General features: G+C 41.7%; 1 protein-coding gene across 1 annotated transcript in view; it reads right to left on the bottom strand.

The window, feature by feature from the left end:
• The window catches only part of LOC103512471, a 23,377-nt gene extending 4,991 nt beyond the window's left edge, over positions 1-18,386 (bottom strand). Inside the window, exons 1-12 of the mRNA XM_026825927.1 lie at positions 18,372-18,386; positions 17,993-18,190; positions 16,268-16,490; positions 15,870-15,976; positions 15,649-15,724; positions 15,200-15,468; positions 14,490-14,628; positions 13,858-14,080; positions 12,430-12,645; positions 7,631-7,772; positions 6,383-6,438; positions 275-437 (exon numbers count right to left, since the gene is read on the bottom strand). Of these exons, the coding sequence (XP_026681728.1) occupies positions 275-437; positions 6,383-6,438; positions 7,631-7,772; positions 12,430-12,645; positions 13,858-14,080; positions 14,490-14,628; positions 15,200-15,468; positions 15,649-15,724; positions 15,870-15,976; positions 16,268-16,490; positions 17,993-18,190; positions 18,372-18,386 (1,827 nt within the window). The remainder of the gene's footprint in view (positions 1-274; positions 438-6,382; positions 6,439-7,630; positions 7,773-12,429; positions 12,646-13,857; positions 14,081-14,489; positions 14,629-15,199; positions 15,469-15,648; positions 15,725-15,869; positions 15,977-16,267; positions 16,491-17,992; positions 18,191-18,371) is intronic.
• Positions 18,387-18,648: the final 262 nt, after the last annotated feature.

The raw sequence follows: 18,648 nt of genomic DNA, 5'->3' as shown, positions 1-18,648 counted from the left end.
TTCAACCCCACTAAAAAAAAAAAAAAAAAAAAAAAAAAAAAACACCAAGCTCCAGATCTCAAGTCCACCATTACCCCACCGAAGTTTAGTTACTCACATCATCATGCAACAGACTACCACGGCTCTTGATTCTACTCTCCTCACGGGACAAATTATCAATGTCGTTCCCAACTTTACTTATTAGTTAATACCTACACCTCGATTAATTTTATGACTTCGACTTGAACCACCAACCTCCAGATCTCAAGTCCACCAGCGAAGTTTAGTTACTTACATCATCATGAAACAGACAGCCACGGCTCTTAATCCTTCTCTCCTCACGGGACAAATGCTCTAGCTCGCCCAGCAATTTCTTAAAGTCCCGATTCAGTCTTTCCTTTTCAAACGCCCGTAGGTTACGATCTAGCACGCCGCCAGTGCCTGAAGGTAGAGGAGTCACCATTTTCTACCCTGGTTTGGGGTTGGTGGGGGATGTTTTGGGGCCCTATTGAAACCCCAATAGGGCCTTGAGTGGTCGGGGTAGTGTTGGGAAGACTCTGTTGAGTGGTGTCAGGGTTTGGGGGTTTTTCTGAGCTCCCCGTGTCTGAAAGGGGGAACAAAAACAGCGGATTTCCTCAGTATAATCGGGATAGAAACATAGGATTGAAAGTTAGAATTAGACAATCATAAATGTTTTGGTTTGCACTGGGTTTAATTCTTGGATCCGCTTGGAAAGGAAAAAGATCCGCTATTTAGGGCTCTACCGGGGGAAAAAGCTCAAAAGGATTTCGAGCTTCTCAAGACTTTACCTTTAGTCCCAGGTGGCTCCAATTTTGCAGAGATATTTGATAAATTTATGTGGATCAAAAGTTTCCGCGAGCCGAGTCTCGAGCTTGAACTATTTTATCTTAAAATGTTGGCCGTAAACGGTGGTCGAAATATTTTTTCAAAAAACTACTAAAAAAAACGTTACTCACCGCTTTCCAAAAACCTTCGCAACACTTCGGTCAAGTCCGTCCGGTCCAAGTCACGTGACCTCTCCTCATCACGTGACCCGGTCTCGTTCCACAACCAGGGGAACGGCTGATCTATGATCCCACGCCGCATTAGTTCTTGGACCAGCGAATCAGCCGTGTTCCAACCTGGAGTAGGCTGATCCTTGGGCAGGGTAGAGTTGAGATCACTGCCCGATTTTCTGGAATTCGGAAGGGGAATGGGTTTTTAATATGAGCATGTTGAGGTAAATTTATGTCGGAGAAATAGGAAAAAGATATGTTTAGAATAGAATAGACCTTGTTTATACTACTGGGATAGGATTGAAAAGTCCTTTTAACCTCGCAAAAACAAGGTCTTACATATTTTGACATAAGTATTATGGAGAACAGTTTATCTTGTTATAATGTTTCTCGAGATCATGAAATTGTGCCTCTGGCCAGTCACGTAGATTGGAAGCGCGTTTGCCCTGGTAAGCGCGAGGCCGCGGGTTCGATTCCCGCCCGGGGCAGATTTTATGCTGACTGGATAATATTTGTTCTCACTTTGTGGCCCGGGGATAAAAAGGTTACTTACCTTCCTGAATTATGCTGGGATGGATGCTCCAAACACAAGTCCGGGACTTGCAAGTCCATACTGTTATTTAAAGGCCTGGATCCCTCTTCCTTTCCATACAGTCCTGTCCTTCCATCAAACTGATCTCCTGCAACTCCTCCATCGTATTCATCGGGTCTAACGTTAGCGTCAATCGTTACACCGACTCCACCGCATATGTCTCGAACGGTTTTCCATCGGTTAGCATCCCAACACGATTTTTCCCGGCTTTGTCCCGGTCGGGCAAAGTCTGGTCTTTTACTTAGTCTATCTTGGCCCTTAGGCTTATTGCGGTCATGGTTTAGTTTTTCTTGACCTTTCCCGGGTTCTTTTTGGATATGGCCATGAATATGTTGATCTCTGACACGTTTCCCTTCAAATTCTCGCATTCTGATTGGTTCTTCGGGTTCATCAGCTGTTGCATAATGATCGCCCGCTTCTCGTTAATGCGATCGAGAAGTAACTTCAGTTTGGCAACGTTTTCTGACTCGGTTGAGTTGACTATACTGGAAAAGGGTTGAGCGTTGGCTTGCTGTGATGGTCCGGGATTTAGGGTAAGTCCTGAGGTGTTTTCGAATAGATTTGTGTGAGTTGGTAAGCCTGTTGTAAGGTTTAGGGTATTTGGTCCGGCCATTGGTACGATATTGGGATGAGTTGGCAAACCTATGGCGGATTTTTGGGTATTGGGGTAAGTTGGCCCGCCTATTGGGGAGTTCTGTGCATATGTTGGCCTTCCTATTGTGGTGTTCTTTTGAGGGACACTATTTGCAGCATTGTCTAGGTCTGTCCCATTTTGACCAACCCCTTCGCGGTCCACATGGGTCCAAACCGCGTTGGACATTTTACCTACCCCTCCGACGGCAGAGCTAAAAGGCTCGCTTGAAGGCTGGTTTAACCCTTGATGATCTAACCCTTGACGATTGAACTCTTGATTATTCAAATGCTGATTCAAACCCTGATTTAACTCTTGATGATTCAACTCCTGATTTAATCCTTGATGATTCAGCTGCTGATTCAAAATCTGATTAACCCGTTGAGTCAATCCACTCTCTTCAGTCAGCGTATACAAATCTCGCTTCAAATTCTCGCATTCTGATTGGTTCTTCGGGTTCATCAGCTGTTGCATAATGATCGCCCGCTTCTCGTTAATGCGATCGAGAAGTTGCTTCAGTTTGGCAACGTTTTCTGACTCGGTTGAGTTGACAACACTGGAAAAGGGTTGAGCGTTGGCTTGCTGTGATGGTCCGGGATTTAGGGGAAGTCCTGAGGTGTTTTCGAATAGATTTGTGTGAGTTGGTAAGCCTGTTGTAAGGTTTTGGGTATTTGGTCCGGCCATTGGTACGTTATTGGGATGAGTTGGCAAGCCTATAGCGGATTTGTGGGTACTTGGATGTATTGGCCCGCCTATTGTGGAGTTATTGGGATATGTTGGCCCGGTCACTGGGGTATTTTGTGCATATGTTGGTCCGGCTTGGGAAGGGTTGATGTTACAGGAAGCGGCGAGTTGTTCGAAAGCGGACGCCATTTTGTTTTGTTTCATTCTCTCGACTTGATTTCGTCGAGTTTCACTCATGTGGAATATGGGCTGTGAAACAGAACGTATAATAATAGAATATCAAGTAAATACCTAGGTCCCAGATAAACAAGAAATATGCTAACAGATTCTGACGTCACTTTGTGAAGATTCATCTTGAAAAGAAGAACACTAGTAACTTTTACTCTTCACAGGCAAACAAGAAATAATGAACCAAATATGCTAACAGATTCTGACGTCACTTTGTGAAGATTCATCTTGAAAAGAAGAACACTAGTAACTTTTACTCTTCACAGGCAAACAAATAAATAAAATGAACCATTTTATTAAGAATACCGTATACTTAGCAGATATTTCATCTTTCGTTACTACGAAATAGGAGAGGCACTGTGACACTTTCCCCCCCAATATTTATGGCAAGGGCACAAATCCAGGAGTCAAGCTTGTCAAGATCTCATAGATGCTCCTTTCAAGAACCTCTTTGTTTCGCCATACCGCATAAAGTAAACTTAGTTTTAGTTAAACCCTTGAAATAAACAATCTGATGGAGTGATTTCAAACGAATCAGATATCTTGTCCAGTCGTTCTTGGACCGCGACGTTCTCCACATGTTGAAACTTCCTTGGTAAGTTCAAATAGATGGTTGATTCGTCCCCACTGGGGAGATTAGACATGTTTCGGTGAGGGTGGTTTGGACCTTTAGTTTGGTGAGCCGTTTGCGGGTATGCTTCCCTGGGTTGGGAAGTAGCTTGAGGGTGTCCTTTTTTGTGCGGGTAACTATGATGATCTTGACGGTATCCTTTACTTGTTAATCCGTCTAAGCATTCTTGGCCTCTAGTGCCTTTTACAATTCTTTGATTTGGATCGCTTTCTGGCACCCCTCTGTGGCCAATTTGTTGACTTTCAGTCTGCTGCCTTTCGCGGTCGTCTTTACTCTTGTGGCGTTCTTTAGTGTGTCTACCCTTGGACTTATCTCTTCTGTGGCCATGTTTGGTACGCTCTCTTCGAGACTCAACATCTTTTATAAATATTTCTTGTTCTTCGTTTCTCTCATCTTTCGTATATCTTTGCCCTTGTCTCTCGAGATTGGTTTGCCTCCCATCATATCCAGTTAAGTCTTCACAAGTTTTGCTCAAAGGGTATCCCTGATGCGGCGCATTCCCATCATAACGTGGTAAATCAGCAGGGTTACATTTCAGAAGAGGTGCTATCGCTTCCAGCTTGCTTTGGAAGGTTGGTGCTGCCACCCCATAATGTCCATGAGGTTGGGAAGGACCCTGAGACTTCCCTTGAAGGTAAGGAGGACAGTTTTCTCGAGGGTGGGAGTATGGAGGGACCTTCTCTTGAGGATACTCTTCAATGTGCCCTTGAGGGTAAGAAGGGTGTCCTTGAAAGTGAGGAATTTTACCTTGCGGGTACTCCGGAATGTCCTCTTGAGGGTAGGAAGTTCCTTGAGCGCCCTGCCCTTGAGGGTTCATCTTAAACAGCTCCTTGTACGGCAGCTTCGTGCCAGCGTTGGCTATAGCCCGGGCTACGTCACTTGCCCCTTCCAAGTCTCTCCGGAGTACAGCTCCATCTTTTTCCCTTCTAGCAGTCTTGCCAACTTTGCCCGCGGGCTTAGGGTCTTCCCGGGTGTTACAGAGGCGTTTTACGAAAGCTATATCGGGTTTTCCGAACGGCTTTCGGGGTACGTCGGGTTGGTCCGTTGGTGCTTCGGACTGCGGGTATCTCGATGGCATTTCAGACTGTGGGTATCGAGGTGGCATTTTGGTCTGCAAATGCTGGTAGGAAGTTCCTTGAGCGCCCTGCCCTTGAGGGTTCATCTTAAACAGCTCCTTGTACGGCAGCTTCGTGCCAGCGTTGGCTATAGCGCGGGCTACGTCACTTGCCCCTTCCAAGTCTCTTCGGGGTAGAGCTCCATCTTTTTCCCTTCTAGCAGTCTTGCCAACTTTGCCCGCGGGCTTAGGGTCTTCCCGGGTGTTACAGAGGCGTTTTACGAAAGCTATATCGGGTTTTCCGAACGGCTTTCGGGGTACGTCGGGTTGGTCCGTTGGTGCTTCGGACTGCGGGTATCTCGATGGCATTTCAGAGGGATGTCTAGATGGCATTTCAGACTGTGGGTATCGAGGTGGCATTTCGGTCTGCAAATGCCTAGGTAGCATTTCCGACTGCGGATACCTTGCCATTTCGGAGGGTTCCAAATGTCTTGCTTTCAATTCGGTGAAGATTTCACACGCTGTGGAAGGTTTGTCGCTTCTCGCTCGCTCTTGCACGATATCGCCGTACTTTTGCGCCAAAATGTTGCGGTTTCTTCGACTATCCAAGTCGATTCTGTCGTGGAATTGATTTTGATGTTGGTCTTGATTTTGAGCTTTGCCTCGTAAGTTTTCATCGTTATTCTGAGTTGGGACCCTATGAGTTTGGACCTTGTTTAATCCATCCGTCCGTCTGTCTGCTACATTAAGTCCTTGATCCACTCTATCACTCCCAGCATCCGATTGTTCACTGGTACTCGTAAACAGCTCGCTGGCAATCGATACATCGCTGACTTCAATAGGTATTCCACTGATATCTTTCTTATCCATGTTCAACAGTGTTACGATGTAGCTCAACAGTGCATCGTTTTTCGGTACGCTTTCAACCGGTTGCTTCGGTGGTTTTCGTTTCTCAACGTTAGTTCCTCGATCTCTAAGGTCGAAGTTTTGTTCAGTTGGCTTTCGCAGGGCTTTCTCCATTCTTTCTTTATCGGTACGCTTTCAACCGGTTGCTTCGGTGGTTTGCGTTTCTCAACGTTGGTTCCTCGATCTCTAAGGTCGAAGTTTTGTTCAGTTGGTAGTGTTACGATGTAGCTCAACAGTGCATCGTTTTTCGGTACGCTTTCAACCGGTTGCTTCGGTGGTTTGCGTTTCTCAACGTTGGTTCTTCGATCTCTAAGGTCGAAGTTTTGTTCAGTTGGCTTTCGCAGGGCTTTCTCCATTCTTTCTTTTATGTTTCGGAGCACCTCTTCATCGCTGTTCGCGTAGGCTTGTGCGGTGTTTTTGTGACGTTTAGGTTGAGCTCCGTATTCTTTAGCTGTATTTTCAGGGTCTCTTCTACCGGTATGGTAGTCGTGAGGTGTGTTAGGGTCTACAATACCGGTAGGGGCAACCCTATTCCCGTCAGGGTAGTCAGGTCGACCTCTGGTTTCATAAGGTTGATCTCTAGTTCCATAAGGTTGATCTCTAGTTCCATAAGGTTGCTCTCCAGTCCCATAAGGTAGCCCTCTGTTTCGATAGAGGGGTGTTTCTAGACAGAGATCGTTTAGGCGGTTGAGCGTGGGTGATTTTCTTTGACGTACACTGGAAACATAGCAGAAAAGAGAATGTTAGAGAAAGAAAGCAAAATCTAGGACGCTTTTAGTCGTGATTGCTCAATTTGGAGAGGGCAATTTCTTTCCGGATGCTTACATCCTGGAGGTCCTGGGTTGAACTAAAACAAAAAAAAAAAATCGCTCACCCAAAGGACCATCTATTTTCCAGGCAACATAAATAAACAGAATGCTATTTCTTAAACAACACTTGTGCTTTGAATACTTGATTCAAGACTCGGTAACTCTGTGGAGGTCCATTCTAACTGTTAGGTTGTATTGAAACAAATATACTACTTCACTTTTTGTGCTTTACCTGAGGTTTGTCATCCTGGCTTTCCTCATCCTATTGAATGATGCTTATTTTGGATGTTCTTGTTCTTATAGCCAAACTTTTACAATATCTCTAACCGTTTAGTCGGTGTAGCTGAAAACCGCCAGATTGAATGATGCTTATTTTGGGTGTTCTTGTTCTTATAGCCAAACTTTTACAATATCTCTAACCGTTTAGTCGGTGTAGCTGAAAACCACCAAAAAAACGGTCAAAATACCGCCAACCGCAGCACCTATCTCAACCAAACGTTTCGTGTTGCATCTTTGTCACATTTGACATCTACATACCAAATTTCAAGTGTCTAGCTCTTACCGTTTTCGAGATATTTTTTTTACAGACAGACACACACACGGACCAATGGCTGAAACTTTGGATTTAGGCTCTAGGGACCTCAAAACGTGTTTTGGCACTAAAAATACACACACGGACCAATGGCTGAAACTTTGGATTTAGGCTCTAGGGACCTCAAAACGTGTTTTGGCACTAAAAACTGACAATCGAAATTTTGACCCGATTACATTACTTTCCTTCCTATAGGACCAGTCTAGTTAACTTGGAGGACAGCGCTAAAAACTGACCATCGAAATTTTGACCCGATTACATTACTTTCCTTCCTATAGGACCAGTCTAGTTAACTTGGAGGACACTAAAAACTGACCATCGAAATTTTGACCCGATTACATTACTTTCCTTCCTATAGGACCAGTCTAGTTAACTTGGAGGACAGCGCCCCTCTAAGTGCTAAGTCGCAGGTTCCATTGCCCCCCGAGGTGTACTTTATTCCAAACAAATAAGGTTTGTTTGCCTAGAGAGTATCATACTTACCTTCTGTTCAGCTATTTGTACTTACCTTCCTACACTTGTCTCTATTATCCTTGACCTGTGTGAAGTCAGTCACATCTTCCTGGTACAGTTGAGAGGGTGGCCACGTTCTGTCGGATAGGAAACTCTCATCCGAATCAGTATGCCCGGGACACGAGTCTGCACGAGACCTGACGAAAACACACGAAATGAAAATTAATTATTTCATACCTAATGGGGGAAAAAATAAAGATTATCTTACGTAGTGACACTAATATCAAACCAAGTTGTCAAATTTCTTGTAATTGGTAGGGGGAAAAGAAAGGGAAGGAAGGAGAAATAGGTAAATCTCTTTAAGATTTCAAATAAAACAAAAAGTTCAAGGTAAAAGATTAAAAAAAAAATCTACTTCCCGGCCGTAAAGATGGAATTTCAAGAGAAATAGATGAATTTTATATGCTTTCGACACCCAAGAAGGGAGAAAAAAAAAGATTTTTTTAAGGGTTTAAAGACGAAAAATCGAAAAGGTAAAACAGGTTTAAAGCTTTGATTTCCTGTATGTAGGTAATGGTAATGTCACTTCAGTTTTTAGTATTTTTTTCCCCCTCTTCAGATTTCAACCGTCTAAAACTGTCCTCAAAAAGGTCCTGCACTCGAAAAGCCACCAGCACGTGAGGTGCCCAAACGGTCACCCGTCCAGTCACTGACCAGAAACGTCCTGTCTACCTACCTATCTCCGAAAAAGATATCCATGGGATAACAGTATGCTCTTAATTTAACTAACCAACCGTACTCACATGCTTTCGAAATAAAAAGCATTTCAGGACAAGAAGAAGTATAAGGAGGAGAAAATGAAGGGGAAGAAGAAGAAAAAGAGGAGGAGGAAGAGGAGGAGGAGGAAGAGAAGAAAAAAAATCAACCTTTTCCCTTTCCCAGTTTTTAATAAAATTTACGATCCAAAAGGGCACACATTCGGTGGATTTCTCACCCGCTTCTGCTTTCGCCTCTAAAATTATTCGCCCCAAAAGCAGGCAGGGGGCAAAAAGTCTTGTTACCCCACTCTGCCCTACAATTTTATATCGGTCTTGTTAACCCCCTCTTACCCTATTTATTTTTTACAGTGGCGTGTCTTGAGATTTTCCAAAGGAAAATCTAACCTCTCGTGGAGGAGAAGGCCGCAGTGGGAGTTGGAATCCGAGTCGGGCCCGTTCATGTCGATTGCGTGAAGTTGGGACAGTTTGAGACTGTGCCGCTGCGACGGGGGAAGCTTGGAGTGAAGGGGCTCGAGGTTGTGGTGATCTGGGTGACGCGCTGTGGAACAGACGGAACGAAAGGCAGGGGGCAAAAAGTCTTGTTACCCCACTCTGCCCTACAATTTTATATCGGTCTTGTTAACCCCCTCTTACCCTATTTATTTTTTTACAGTGGCGTGTCTTGAGATTTTCCAAAGGAAAATCACATATATTATGTACAGTCGATCTACTAGTGGTCTTAGAATCCAGGTTCGACCCCCCAGAAAAGGCACTTTTTGAAGGAGAAACACCGGGATGGGGTGCATTTTTCACTTTCTATTATTTTTCTTCTTATGACAAGAAGTTTGAGAGATGGAACTGTTCGGAGATCGAAGAAAAGAGAACCCAATAGGCGAAACCCAGCCGTTCCGACAACCAACCTTATACCTATTAGTATTAGTATAATGTTCGCCCCGGAAGAGATTATTTGTATAGGATAAAGTTCGTCCCGGGCGGGAATCGAACCACCGATCTAGCGCTTACAAGGCAGCAGGCAGGAAGGGAAGCGGTGTTTTCCCAAGCTTCCACGGAGCACACGCCACTGAGTTTTATATCTATGATAAACAAATTTCCACCCAAGACTTCTTCCATTTTTACGATGTAACACACACGTTCTAAAGTTTATGGCCGCAGAAAAGCTGTCCATTTGACCGCCCCAACCGAAAGGTTTTTCACCACAATAGTGTGTAAAACATGGCCACCCAAGACTTCTTCCATTTTTACGATGTAACACACGTTCTAAAGTTTATGGCCGCAGAAAAGCTGTCCATTTGACCGCCCCAACCGCAAGGTTTTTCACCACAATAGTGTGTTAAACATGGATGATATAGGGTAAGTGTACCATTTATTCGCCCACCTAAAAAACGTACCATATAAGTGAAGGGGCTCGAGGTTGTGGTGATCTGGGTGACGCGCTGTGGAACAGACGGAACGAAAGGCTCATTATAAGTTTACAAACGGAAGACAGCCGTTCCGAGAACGAACATTATTCGTTCAGGATGAAATCCGCCCCGGGCGGGAACCGAGCCCGCGGCCTAGTGCTTACAAGGCAGGACGCGCTACCAACCAAGCTATAGGTTGGCACAATCTAACATTAAACTTGGCCTTTCAACTCTTGGATCTAAGGAATCTGAATGACTAAAAAGTTGGATAAAGTCATAAAGTTTGATACAGTTCCACTGACACGGACCATAAACAGATAGGATTTGATTCTCTCCGCTTGCCACCGTCTCAGCTCCATTTCCTTTTCTTTCTTCTCATTTTCCTTTGTCTTCTCTTTCTCAGTTTGAACTTTATGTAGAATCCTGTTTGAAAACTCTTTGGACTGTTGTCTGACCTGTTATGAGAGGGTTGGGGGGAAAAAAGGTCAGAAGGTCAAAGGGTTTGATTTTTCCTTGTTTTCAAGCAAAAAAAAAAATCTATAGGTAGGTACATACTTATTTACCTTACTTGATTTTTTTTTTTTTTTTTTCAAAAATGTGTTTTTTTTTCTTTTTGAGATATTTTTTTTTTTTTTTTTTTTTTTTTTTTTTTTTTTTTTAACCTACAAATGACATGTTCTTCTTCAAAAATAAGTGTAGGTACATGGCTTTGTTTGGCCTGCAGGGTTACAGGGATGCTTCAGTCCTATTTTAGCAAGATCTAGGGTAAGTAAGTACCTAGATGTATTCTATTCTCTTTAGAAAAAAAAAAAGAAAATGCTGACTGTAAGTTCTTCTGTGTGACTTCAAGGTTCCAGCTTCCTGATAAATACTGGGAGGGCAATAATGACTTGGGTAATTGAACTTTTACATGGGGTTGGTTGTTGGTTTGGTAGTAACTACTGAATACTAATCTCTCTCTTTAGTTTAACAAACCTGTTCTAGTCGTAACTTTCTCCGCCTTTCCAACTCCTCTTTACGGAGAGCTTCCACATTTGATAGAACCACAGTGTTGCCTCTGCTGTTACATATTGGATCCTCCTGAACATGAACACTGACTGACATGACACTAAAATCCTAGGATTGACATCCTGTATCCTGTTGATTCTGAAGGGAGATTGTGCAAAGGTTACAGCAGAACTAGTAAAATGAGACACTGAAACTTTGGAACTCGTGTGACTCCTTTTCTATGGGAGATGTTTAAAAAGAAAAACGTATCACAGTTCCTGGAAACCCCAGGATTATCAACTCATCAGGAAAAACAGGAAAAATCCTGGAAAAAGTGTAAAATAACGACGATTTTGGGATTTGAAAAATTTATCTTGTTTGTAAACAAATCAATAGAACGAAAAATCGCTTGAAAACTCACCGCTGAGTTTTGCAACGCACACAGAAGGAAGGAACTCAGGTCCCAATAGCAGAGCTTCCTCTGTTAGCCGCATTGCATATTTTGAACTGAAGAAAGCGCTAGTGCCACCTGTACCATACGCCACATAAGTCTGAACTGGACGAACTTTTTCAAGATCCAATTTCATCAAAAGAAAGGGCTTAAATACTGCTAGCGAACCAGTGCTATTCAAAAATTGTAGTAATAAAAACAAAAATTAGAAAAATAAATGTGGGCAGGTGCCCAGGTGGGCCAATAAATGGTACGCTTTTTAGATGGGCGAATAAATGGTACACTTACCCTATATGTACCTACCTAGTTTTATAGTGTAGTCGGTCTGTTTTAGATTGAAATTTTCGGGAAAAGGCTCGAAATTTTCAAACTTTTCGTAGGTAGATACACAAAAAGCCTACTCCGAGGCCTAAGTATAAGGGCAAATAGCCTTAAAGAAGCTTGCATTAGAAACACGTTATAGGGAGAGAACTCTGAGAAAAACCTAGGGTGCCGGAAACCCAATCGAGTGACTGGGTTCCGGATCTCTAATATGTATTTTGAACAACCTAAATCAGGGGAAGTACCTAACCCAATAATAGAGGTCTTCCACCCTAACTTGTGTCATCCTATCACTAATTTTTACTTTCTATTTTCTTTGAGTAAGAAAATAAATCAGTTTTATACTTTTATCTGTTTTAATAATGTTGTCAGTTAAGTAGGTAGGTGTACCTATGTTGTGATTTTTTTCGACCCTATTTATTTTTTAGGATTATTATTATTTACACCCTGTATTAAAACATTAATAAATAAATAAAAATATCGGGTTTAAATAAAATGGAAACAAACACAAGCAGTTTCGCGTAAGTTCAATCGATAACACGAGCCAGTCAGTTTATTCATAAGAAAACCCTATACCTACGGGGAGCAATTGAAATAAACAAATTCAACTGTTTCAACGTAAAAAAAAGCCTTGTAAGCGCTAGACCGCGGGTTCGATTCCCGCCCGGGGCAGATTTCATCCTGAACGGATGTTTGTTCTCGAAACGGCTGGCTTTCTCCTATCCTGTCTTCCTTCTCTCTTCGCTTTCAGGACGATAAGACCTTAGCAGTTACAGTTCCCTCTATCAAAACCCCCTTGAAAAAACCTATACCTATTTTGTAATGGTGTAACGTCTCTAAAAACCTTAGCAGTTATAAGTAAATACAGCAAAAAAGAAAGAAAAAAAACAGACTTCACTTCGCTCGGTCAACTTACCCTCTGCAGCTTTTACTCCGTCGGGCACTCGTTATGATATTGACTTTCATCAAATCTTTCTTCTCTCTCCTTCTTCCTGGTCTATCTAGTTCTTCTTTCTTCTCTCTCCTTCTCCCGTATCTATGCCCTAGTTCTTCTTCACTCATATCCTCTCTCATCTTGGCCAATTCCCGTCTGTATTCCTCCAGCTTTCTTTCTTCCTCTTCTTTTTCTTTCCTGAAAAAGATAAGTGCGAGAAAAGAGTGTTAAACTGATAAAGATATAAAATTATTGTCCTCTGTGAATTTTAGCTTGGGGTATATTTTCGCCACAAGCAACATGCTAAAAGTTTGCCAAAAGTCTCGGGACTCACCGCTGAGTTTTGCAACGCACACAGAAGGAAGGAACTCAGGTCCCAATAGCAGAGCTTCCTCTGTTAGCCGCATTGCATATTTGAATTGAAGAAAGCGCTAGTGTAGAGTCCATGAATTACTCCCATCTGTCTCATTTTCAATGATGTCGAAAACAGTGGATTCAACGGATAAAAAATAAAAAATTTCTTTCCTGAAAAAGATAAGTGCGAGAAAAGAGTGTTAAACTGATAAAGATATAAAATTATTGTCCTCTGTGAATTTTAGCTTGGGTATATTTTCGCCATAAGCAACATGCTAAAAGTTTGCCAAAAGTCTCGGGAAAAAAATGAATAGTTTTTCCATCTCCGTTTTTTCTTCTTTATACCTATGAAACAACTGCTGCATAAATAAATTAGCGTGTCATAAAAATGAATAGTTTTTCCATCTCCGTTTTTTCTTCTTTATACCTATGAAACAACTGCTGCATAAATAAATTAGCGTGTCATGGTAATTGCCCATCCTGTAGTATGTCCCTCATCAGAATAGAAGAAAAAGAAAAATTCCGTTGGTCCCCATTTTTCCTGCTCTATGACTTTGAAACATCACACAAGTAAGCGCAACTGATCTATTGCCCATCCTGTAGTATGTCCCTCATCAGAGAGACGAGAAGAGACACAATACTTAAGTAAGCAAGCAATATTTCTCATTAACTTAAGTGCTAGGTCAATATGGGAACGCTAAAAAGTTGACATATTTGCAAACGAAATACAAGTGCATTTTTTTTTTTTTTCCATGGTAGGCATCGAACCCGGGACCTTCTGAATGCCGCGTTACCCCGGAACTAATCGTGCCTCCTTTCCTTACCTTTCATTTCGAACCCGGGACCTTCTGAATGCCGCGTTACCCCGGAACTAATCGTGCCTCCTTTCCTTACCTTTCATTTTCTTCCTCTCTCCATTGCTCTATCAATGCATCTTCACTAGGTTTTCTTTGTCCCTTACCTTTCATTTTCTTCCTCTCTCCATTGATCTATCAATGCATCTTCACTAGGTTTTCTTTGTCCCCCTCTTTCTCTTCTCTCCTCTTCCTCTCTCACCTTTCATTTTCTTCCTCTCTCCATTGATCTATCAATGCATCTTCACTAGGTTTTCTTTGTCCCCCTCTTTCTCTTCTCTCCTCTTCTTCCTCCCTCCTTCGTTTCTCCTCTTCTTTTTCCCTTCTCAGTTTTTCGTTTTCTTCTCTCAGTTGTTCGGTGAGTCTGGTCTGTTGTTCCATTCGCAGTTTTTCTTCCAGCAGTTGCCGCTTTCTTTCTTCGTTTTCTGAAAAGAAAATTAAAAGAACTTGTCAGCTTTTCCTTGGTGTGACGAAAATAATAAGGGGCTAGTAGGTATCAAAAAATAAAAATAAAATAAATAAAATAAAAAAAAAATATCACATACTTAATCAACTTTTTGTTAGTCAGCCTAGTTAGCTTTGAAGCAAGCTAGCGCGCCTGTCTTGTAAGCGCCAAATCGGGGGTTCGATTCCCGCTCGGGGCGAGCTTATAGTAAACATGTAAGGTTAGTTCGCGGAACGGCCGCCTTACTCCTACCTTATCGTCCTTCTTTTCGATTTCGTGACGATAAGACCTCCGTTGTTAGGTGTTACAGCTCCCTCTATAAAATGTGTTTATTCTTCTGCTTTTTAAACATAAAATAAATTTCTTTTCTCTCGATCAATTCCCCTTACCTAATCTGAGTTTATACTCCATCAGTTTCCGCCTCTCTTGCTCCAATGTCTCCACTATGCTTTCATCCTTGTCTGGTTTCTTACTGGAATCTGATTGGTCCTTTGTTTTAACGCCATCTACTTTCGGTTGTTCATTATTCTGAAAGCAAAATAATAATAATAGTGCTTATTTATATTATACTCCTCGCATAGGACTGAAAAGTCCCTCTACTCCAGCAGTAGGCTACTACTATTATTGTGGTCTAACTCTTGAATTATTCCCAAAAAATTAACATACAATATTTCTTTTATGGGTAAGTTGTAACTACTATTATTGTGGTCTAACTCTTGAATTATTCCCAAAAAATTAACATACAATATTTCTTTTATGGGTAAGTTGTAAAGGCTTTTTTTACTTTCTATTACCCTTACGTATAGGGAACCTATACAAGGTAATGAGAAAGTATTGCAATCGGTCCAAATTTTTTCTCAGGTAGCTAAATGAAGAGACTGAGGTTCTATAAATCTAGATATAAAATAACTGAACCACAGATATACCTACCTATAACATTTTATGTAACACCATTACCGAGCCTTCTTCTTCTTCTTTTTTTTTTTTTTTCTTTTTTTTTTTTTGTGAGTTCCTACCTACCTTTCTCTCAGTTTTTTTTTTTTTTTTTTTTTTTTTTTTTTTTTTTTTTTCTTTTTTCTTCTTGTGAGTTCCTACCTACCTTTCTCTCAGATTTGTTCTCAGTGTTCATTGGTCCATTCTGCCCCACTCCCACCCAGCCAGTCACTGTCTCTTCAAACCGTTGCTTATCATAGTGTTTCGATTGGGACTGAAAATGTGTGGCCCGTGACTGAGAAGGGAAATCTTCTGTGGCCCGCCGAGAAGTGGAATGTTCTGTGGCCCGTGGTGGAGGCCCAGGTTGGTCACTCCTGGATTCAGTATTACTGGTGGTATCAGAAGACGTTGTGGAGGTATCAACAGAACCATTGGCTGAGAACAAGATAAATGAGAATGATGAATTATTGCAACATCTGTCACCCTAATTGCCTATCACACTAGGTTTATGATACACTAGATTTGCCTTTTTTTAGCTTTGGTATACTTTAGTAATAGTCACTTACACAGGGATTATTTTTAAATTTTCCACGAAATGTGGCCCGTGGTGGAGGCCCAGGTTGGTCACTCCTGGATTCAGTATTACTGGTGGTCTCAGAAGACGTTGTGGAGGTATCAACAGAACCATTGGCTGAGAACAAGATAAATGAGAATGATGAATTATTGCAACTTCTGTCACCAAATAGGTGCCTAATTGCCTATCACACTAGGTTTATGATACACTAGATTTGCCTTTTTTTAGCTTTGGTATACTTTAAGTAGTAATAGTCACTTACACAGGGATTATTTGTGGCCCGTGGTGGAGGCCCAGGTTGGTCACTCCTGGATTCAGTATTACTGGTGGTCTCAGAAGACGTTGTGGAGGTATCAACAGAAACATTGGCTGAGAACAAGATAAATGAGAATGATGAATTATTGCAACTTCTGTCACCCCAATTGCCTATCACACTAGGTTTATGATACACTAGATTTCCCTTTTTTTAGCTTTGGTATACTTTAGTAATAGTCACTTACACAGGGATTATTTTTAAATTTTCCACGAAAAAACCAACAACAACAACATGGTTGACTAATAACAATGTATTTTCTTCTTACTTGTAATATCTTTAAGCACTTCTCTTGAGGTAACCAGGGTTGACCGCAGCTTCTCTATCACAATGTATTTTCTTCTTACTTGTAATATCTTTAAGCACTTCTCTTGAGGTAACCAGGGTTGACCGCAGTTTCTCTATTGTGTTTGAATATTGCTTCTGCTTAAGCTCCTTCTCCTTCTTACTTTCCTCGGCCAATTTATCACTCTTCAGCTTCTCCATGGCTTGCTTGCCTCGCTCTTTGGCTTTGCGGATGTTTTCCTTCTCCTGGAGTAGCCGCTGCTTTCGTAGCTCTTCTTCAGACACCTGAAAGGATTAATAGGGGTGACTGCTAGGGTCTTTTTATCTCAAAATCAAAGAGAGAAGGAAGACAGAATAGGAGAAAGCCAGACCTCCTGAGAATGAACCTTGTCTTTTCAGGATAAAATTTGCCCTGGGTGGGTGTTGGTCCGGCTTGGGAAGGGTTGATGTTACACGAAGCGGCGAGTTGTTCGAAAGCGGACGCCATTTTGTTTTGTTTCATTCTCTCGGCTTGATTTCGTCGAGTTTCACTCATGTGAAAGATGGGCTGTGAAACAGAACAATAGAATGTTAAGTACCTAGATAAACAAGAAATAAATCAAAATATGATTTAAGCCATTATGTAATGGTTAAAAAAACTTGTGTACCTACTATTGAGAATCTTAAAACAATCAACAGTGAATAATACCTACATCATCCGTATTAAAAAAAAAAAAAAAAAAAAAAAAAAAAAAAAAAAAAAAAACACCAAGCTCCAGATCTCAAGTCCACCATTACCCCACCGAAGTTTAGTTACTCACATCATCATGCAACAGACTACCACGGCTCTTGATTCTACTCTCCTCACGGGACAAATTATCAATGTCGTTCCCAACTTTACTTATTAGTTAATACCTACACCTCGATTAATTTTATGACTTCGACTTGAACCACCAACCTCCAGATCTCAAGTCCACCAGCGAAGTTTAGTTACTTACATCATCATGAAATTGACTAATAACAATGTATTTTCTTCTTACTTGTAATATCTTTAAGCACTTCTCTTGAGGTAACCAGGGTTGACCGCAGCTTCTCTATTTCTTAATCCTTCTCTCCTCACGGGACAAATGCTCTAGCTCGCCCAGCAATTTCTTAAAGTCCCGATTCAGTCTTTCCTTTTCAAACGCGCGTAGGTTACGATCTAGCAGGCCGCCAGTGCCTGAAGGTCTTGAAGAAGGTAGAGGGGTGTACTTTCCTCGGCCAATTTATCACTCTTCAGCTTCTCCATGGCTTGCTTGCCTCGCTCTTTGGCTTTGCGGATGTTTTCCTTCTCCTGAAGTAGCCGCTGCTTTCGTAGCTCTTCTTCAGACACCTGAAAGGATTAATAGGGCTTTGATAAAGGGAACTGAAACTGTTAGGGTCTTTTTGTCCCAAAATCAAAGAGAGAAGGAAGACAGAATGGGAGAAAGCCAGACCTCCTGAGAATGAACCTTTTCCCTTCAGGATAAAATTTGCTCTGGGTGGGAATCAAACCCATGACCTAGCACTTACAAGGTAGACAGACACTCCAGCTACCAAGCTAGCTAGGCTGGCTGACTTGTTCACAAGGCAGACATCATGCTACCCCCCCAAGGTAGCTCACCCAAAGGACCATCTATTTTCCAGGCAACATAAATAAACAGAATGCTATTTCTTAAACAACACTTGTGCTTTGAATACTTGATTAAGACTCGGTAACTCTGTGAAGGTCCATTCTAACTGTTGATTTGTATTGAAACAAATATACTACTTCACTTTTTGTGCTTTACCTGAGGTTTGTCATCCTGATTTTTCCGCACACTGTCCAAACAGTCCTGGTATTGCTGCTCCAACGATTTGATTCTCTCCGCTTGCCACCGTCTCAGCTCCATTTCCTTTTCTTTCTTCTCATTTTCCTTTGTCTTCTCTTTCTCAGTTTGAACCTTATGTAGAATCCTGTTTGAAAACTCTTTGGACTGCTGTCTGACCTGTTATGAGAGGGTTGGGGAAAAAAAGGTCAGAAGGTTTGATTTTTCCTTGTTTTCGAGCAAAAAAAAAAATAGGGAAGGAAGGAACTCAGGTCCCAATAGCAGAGCTTCCTCTGTTAGCCGCATTGCATATTTTGAACTGAAGAAAGCGCTAGTGTAGAGTCTAGAGTCCATGAATTACTCCCATCTGTCTCATTTTCAATGATGTCGAAAATAGTGGATTCAACGGATAAAAAATAAAAAGTGAAGCTCATTTAGCGGCCATCACTTTTTTCTCAGCTTCGGTACCTACGGCGCGAAATTTTGAAAAATGGGTACCTACTTCATGTAAATTTCTACCTACGTACTTTTTATTGCTAAAATTTATCTTATGATTATCAATGGAGGAGTTGCAAATGGGTAAAAATTATGAATAAATGGTCGATTCCTATGTAAAAAGTTGGGAAAAATCAAATCTG

Source organism: Diaphorina citri, unplaced genomic scaffold (assembly GCF_000475195.1).
Source record: "Diaphorina citri unplaced genomic scaffold, Diaci psyllid genome assembly version 1.1 scaffold842, whole genome shotgun sequence".
NCBI classification, from domain to species: Eukaryota; Metazoa; Arthropoda; class Insecta; order Hemiptera; family Psyllidae; genus Diaphorina; species Diaphorina citri.
This window is presented reverse-complemented; position numbering and strand designations above follow the sequence as displayed.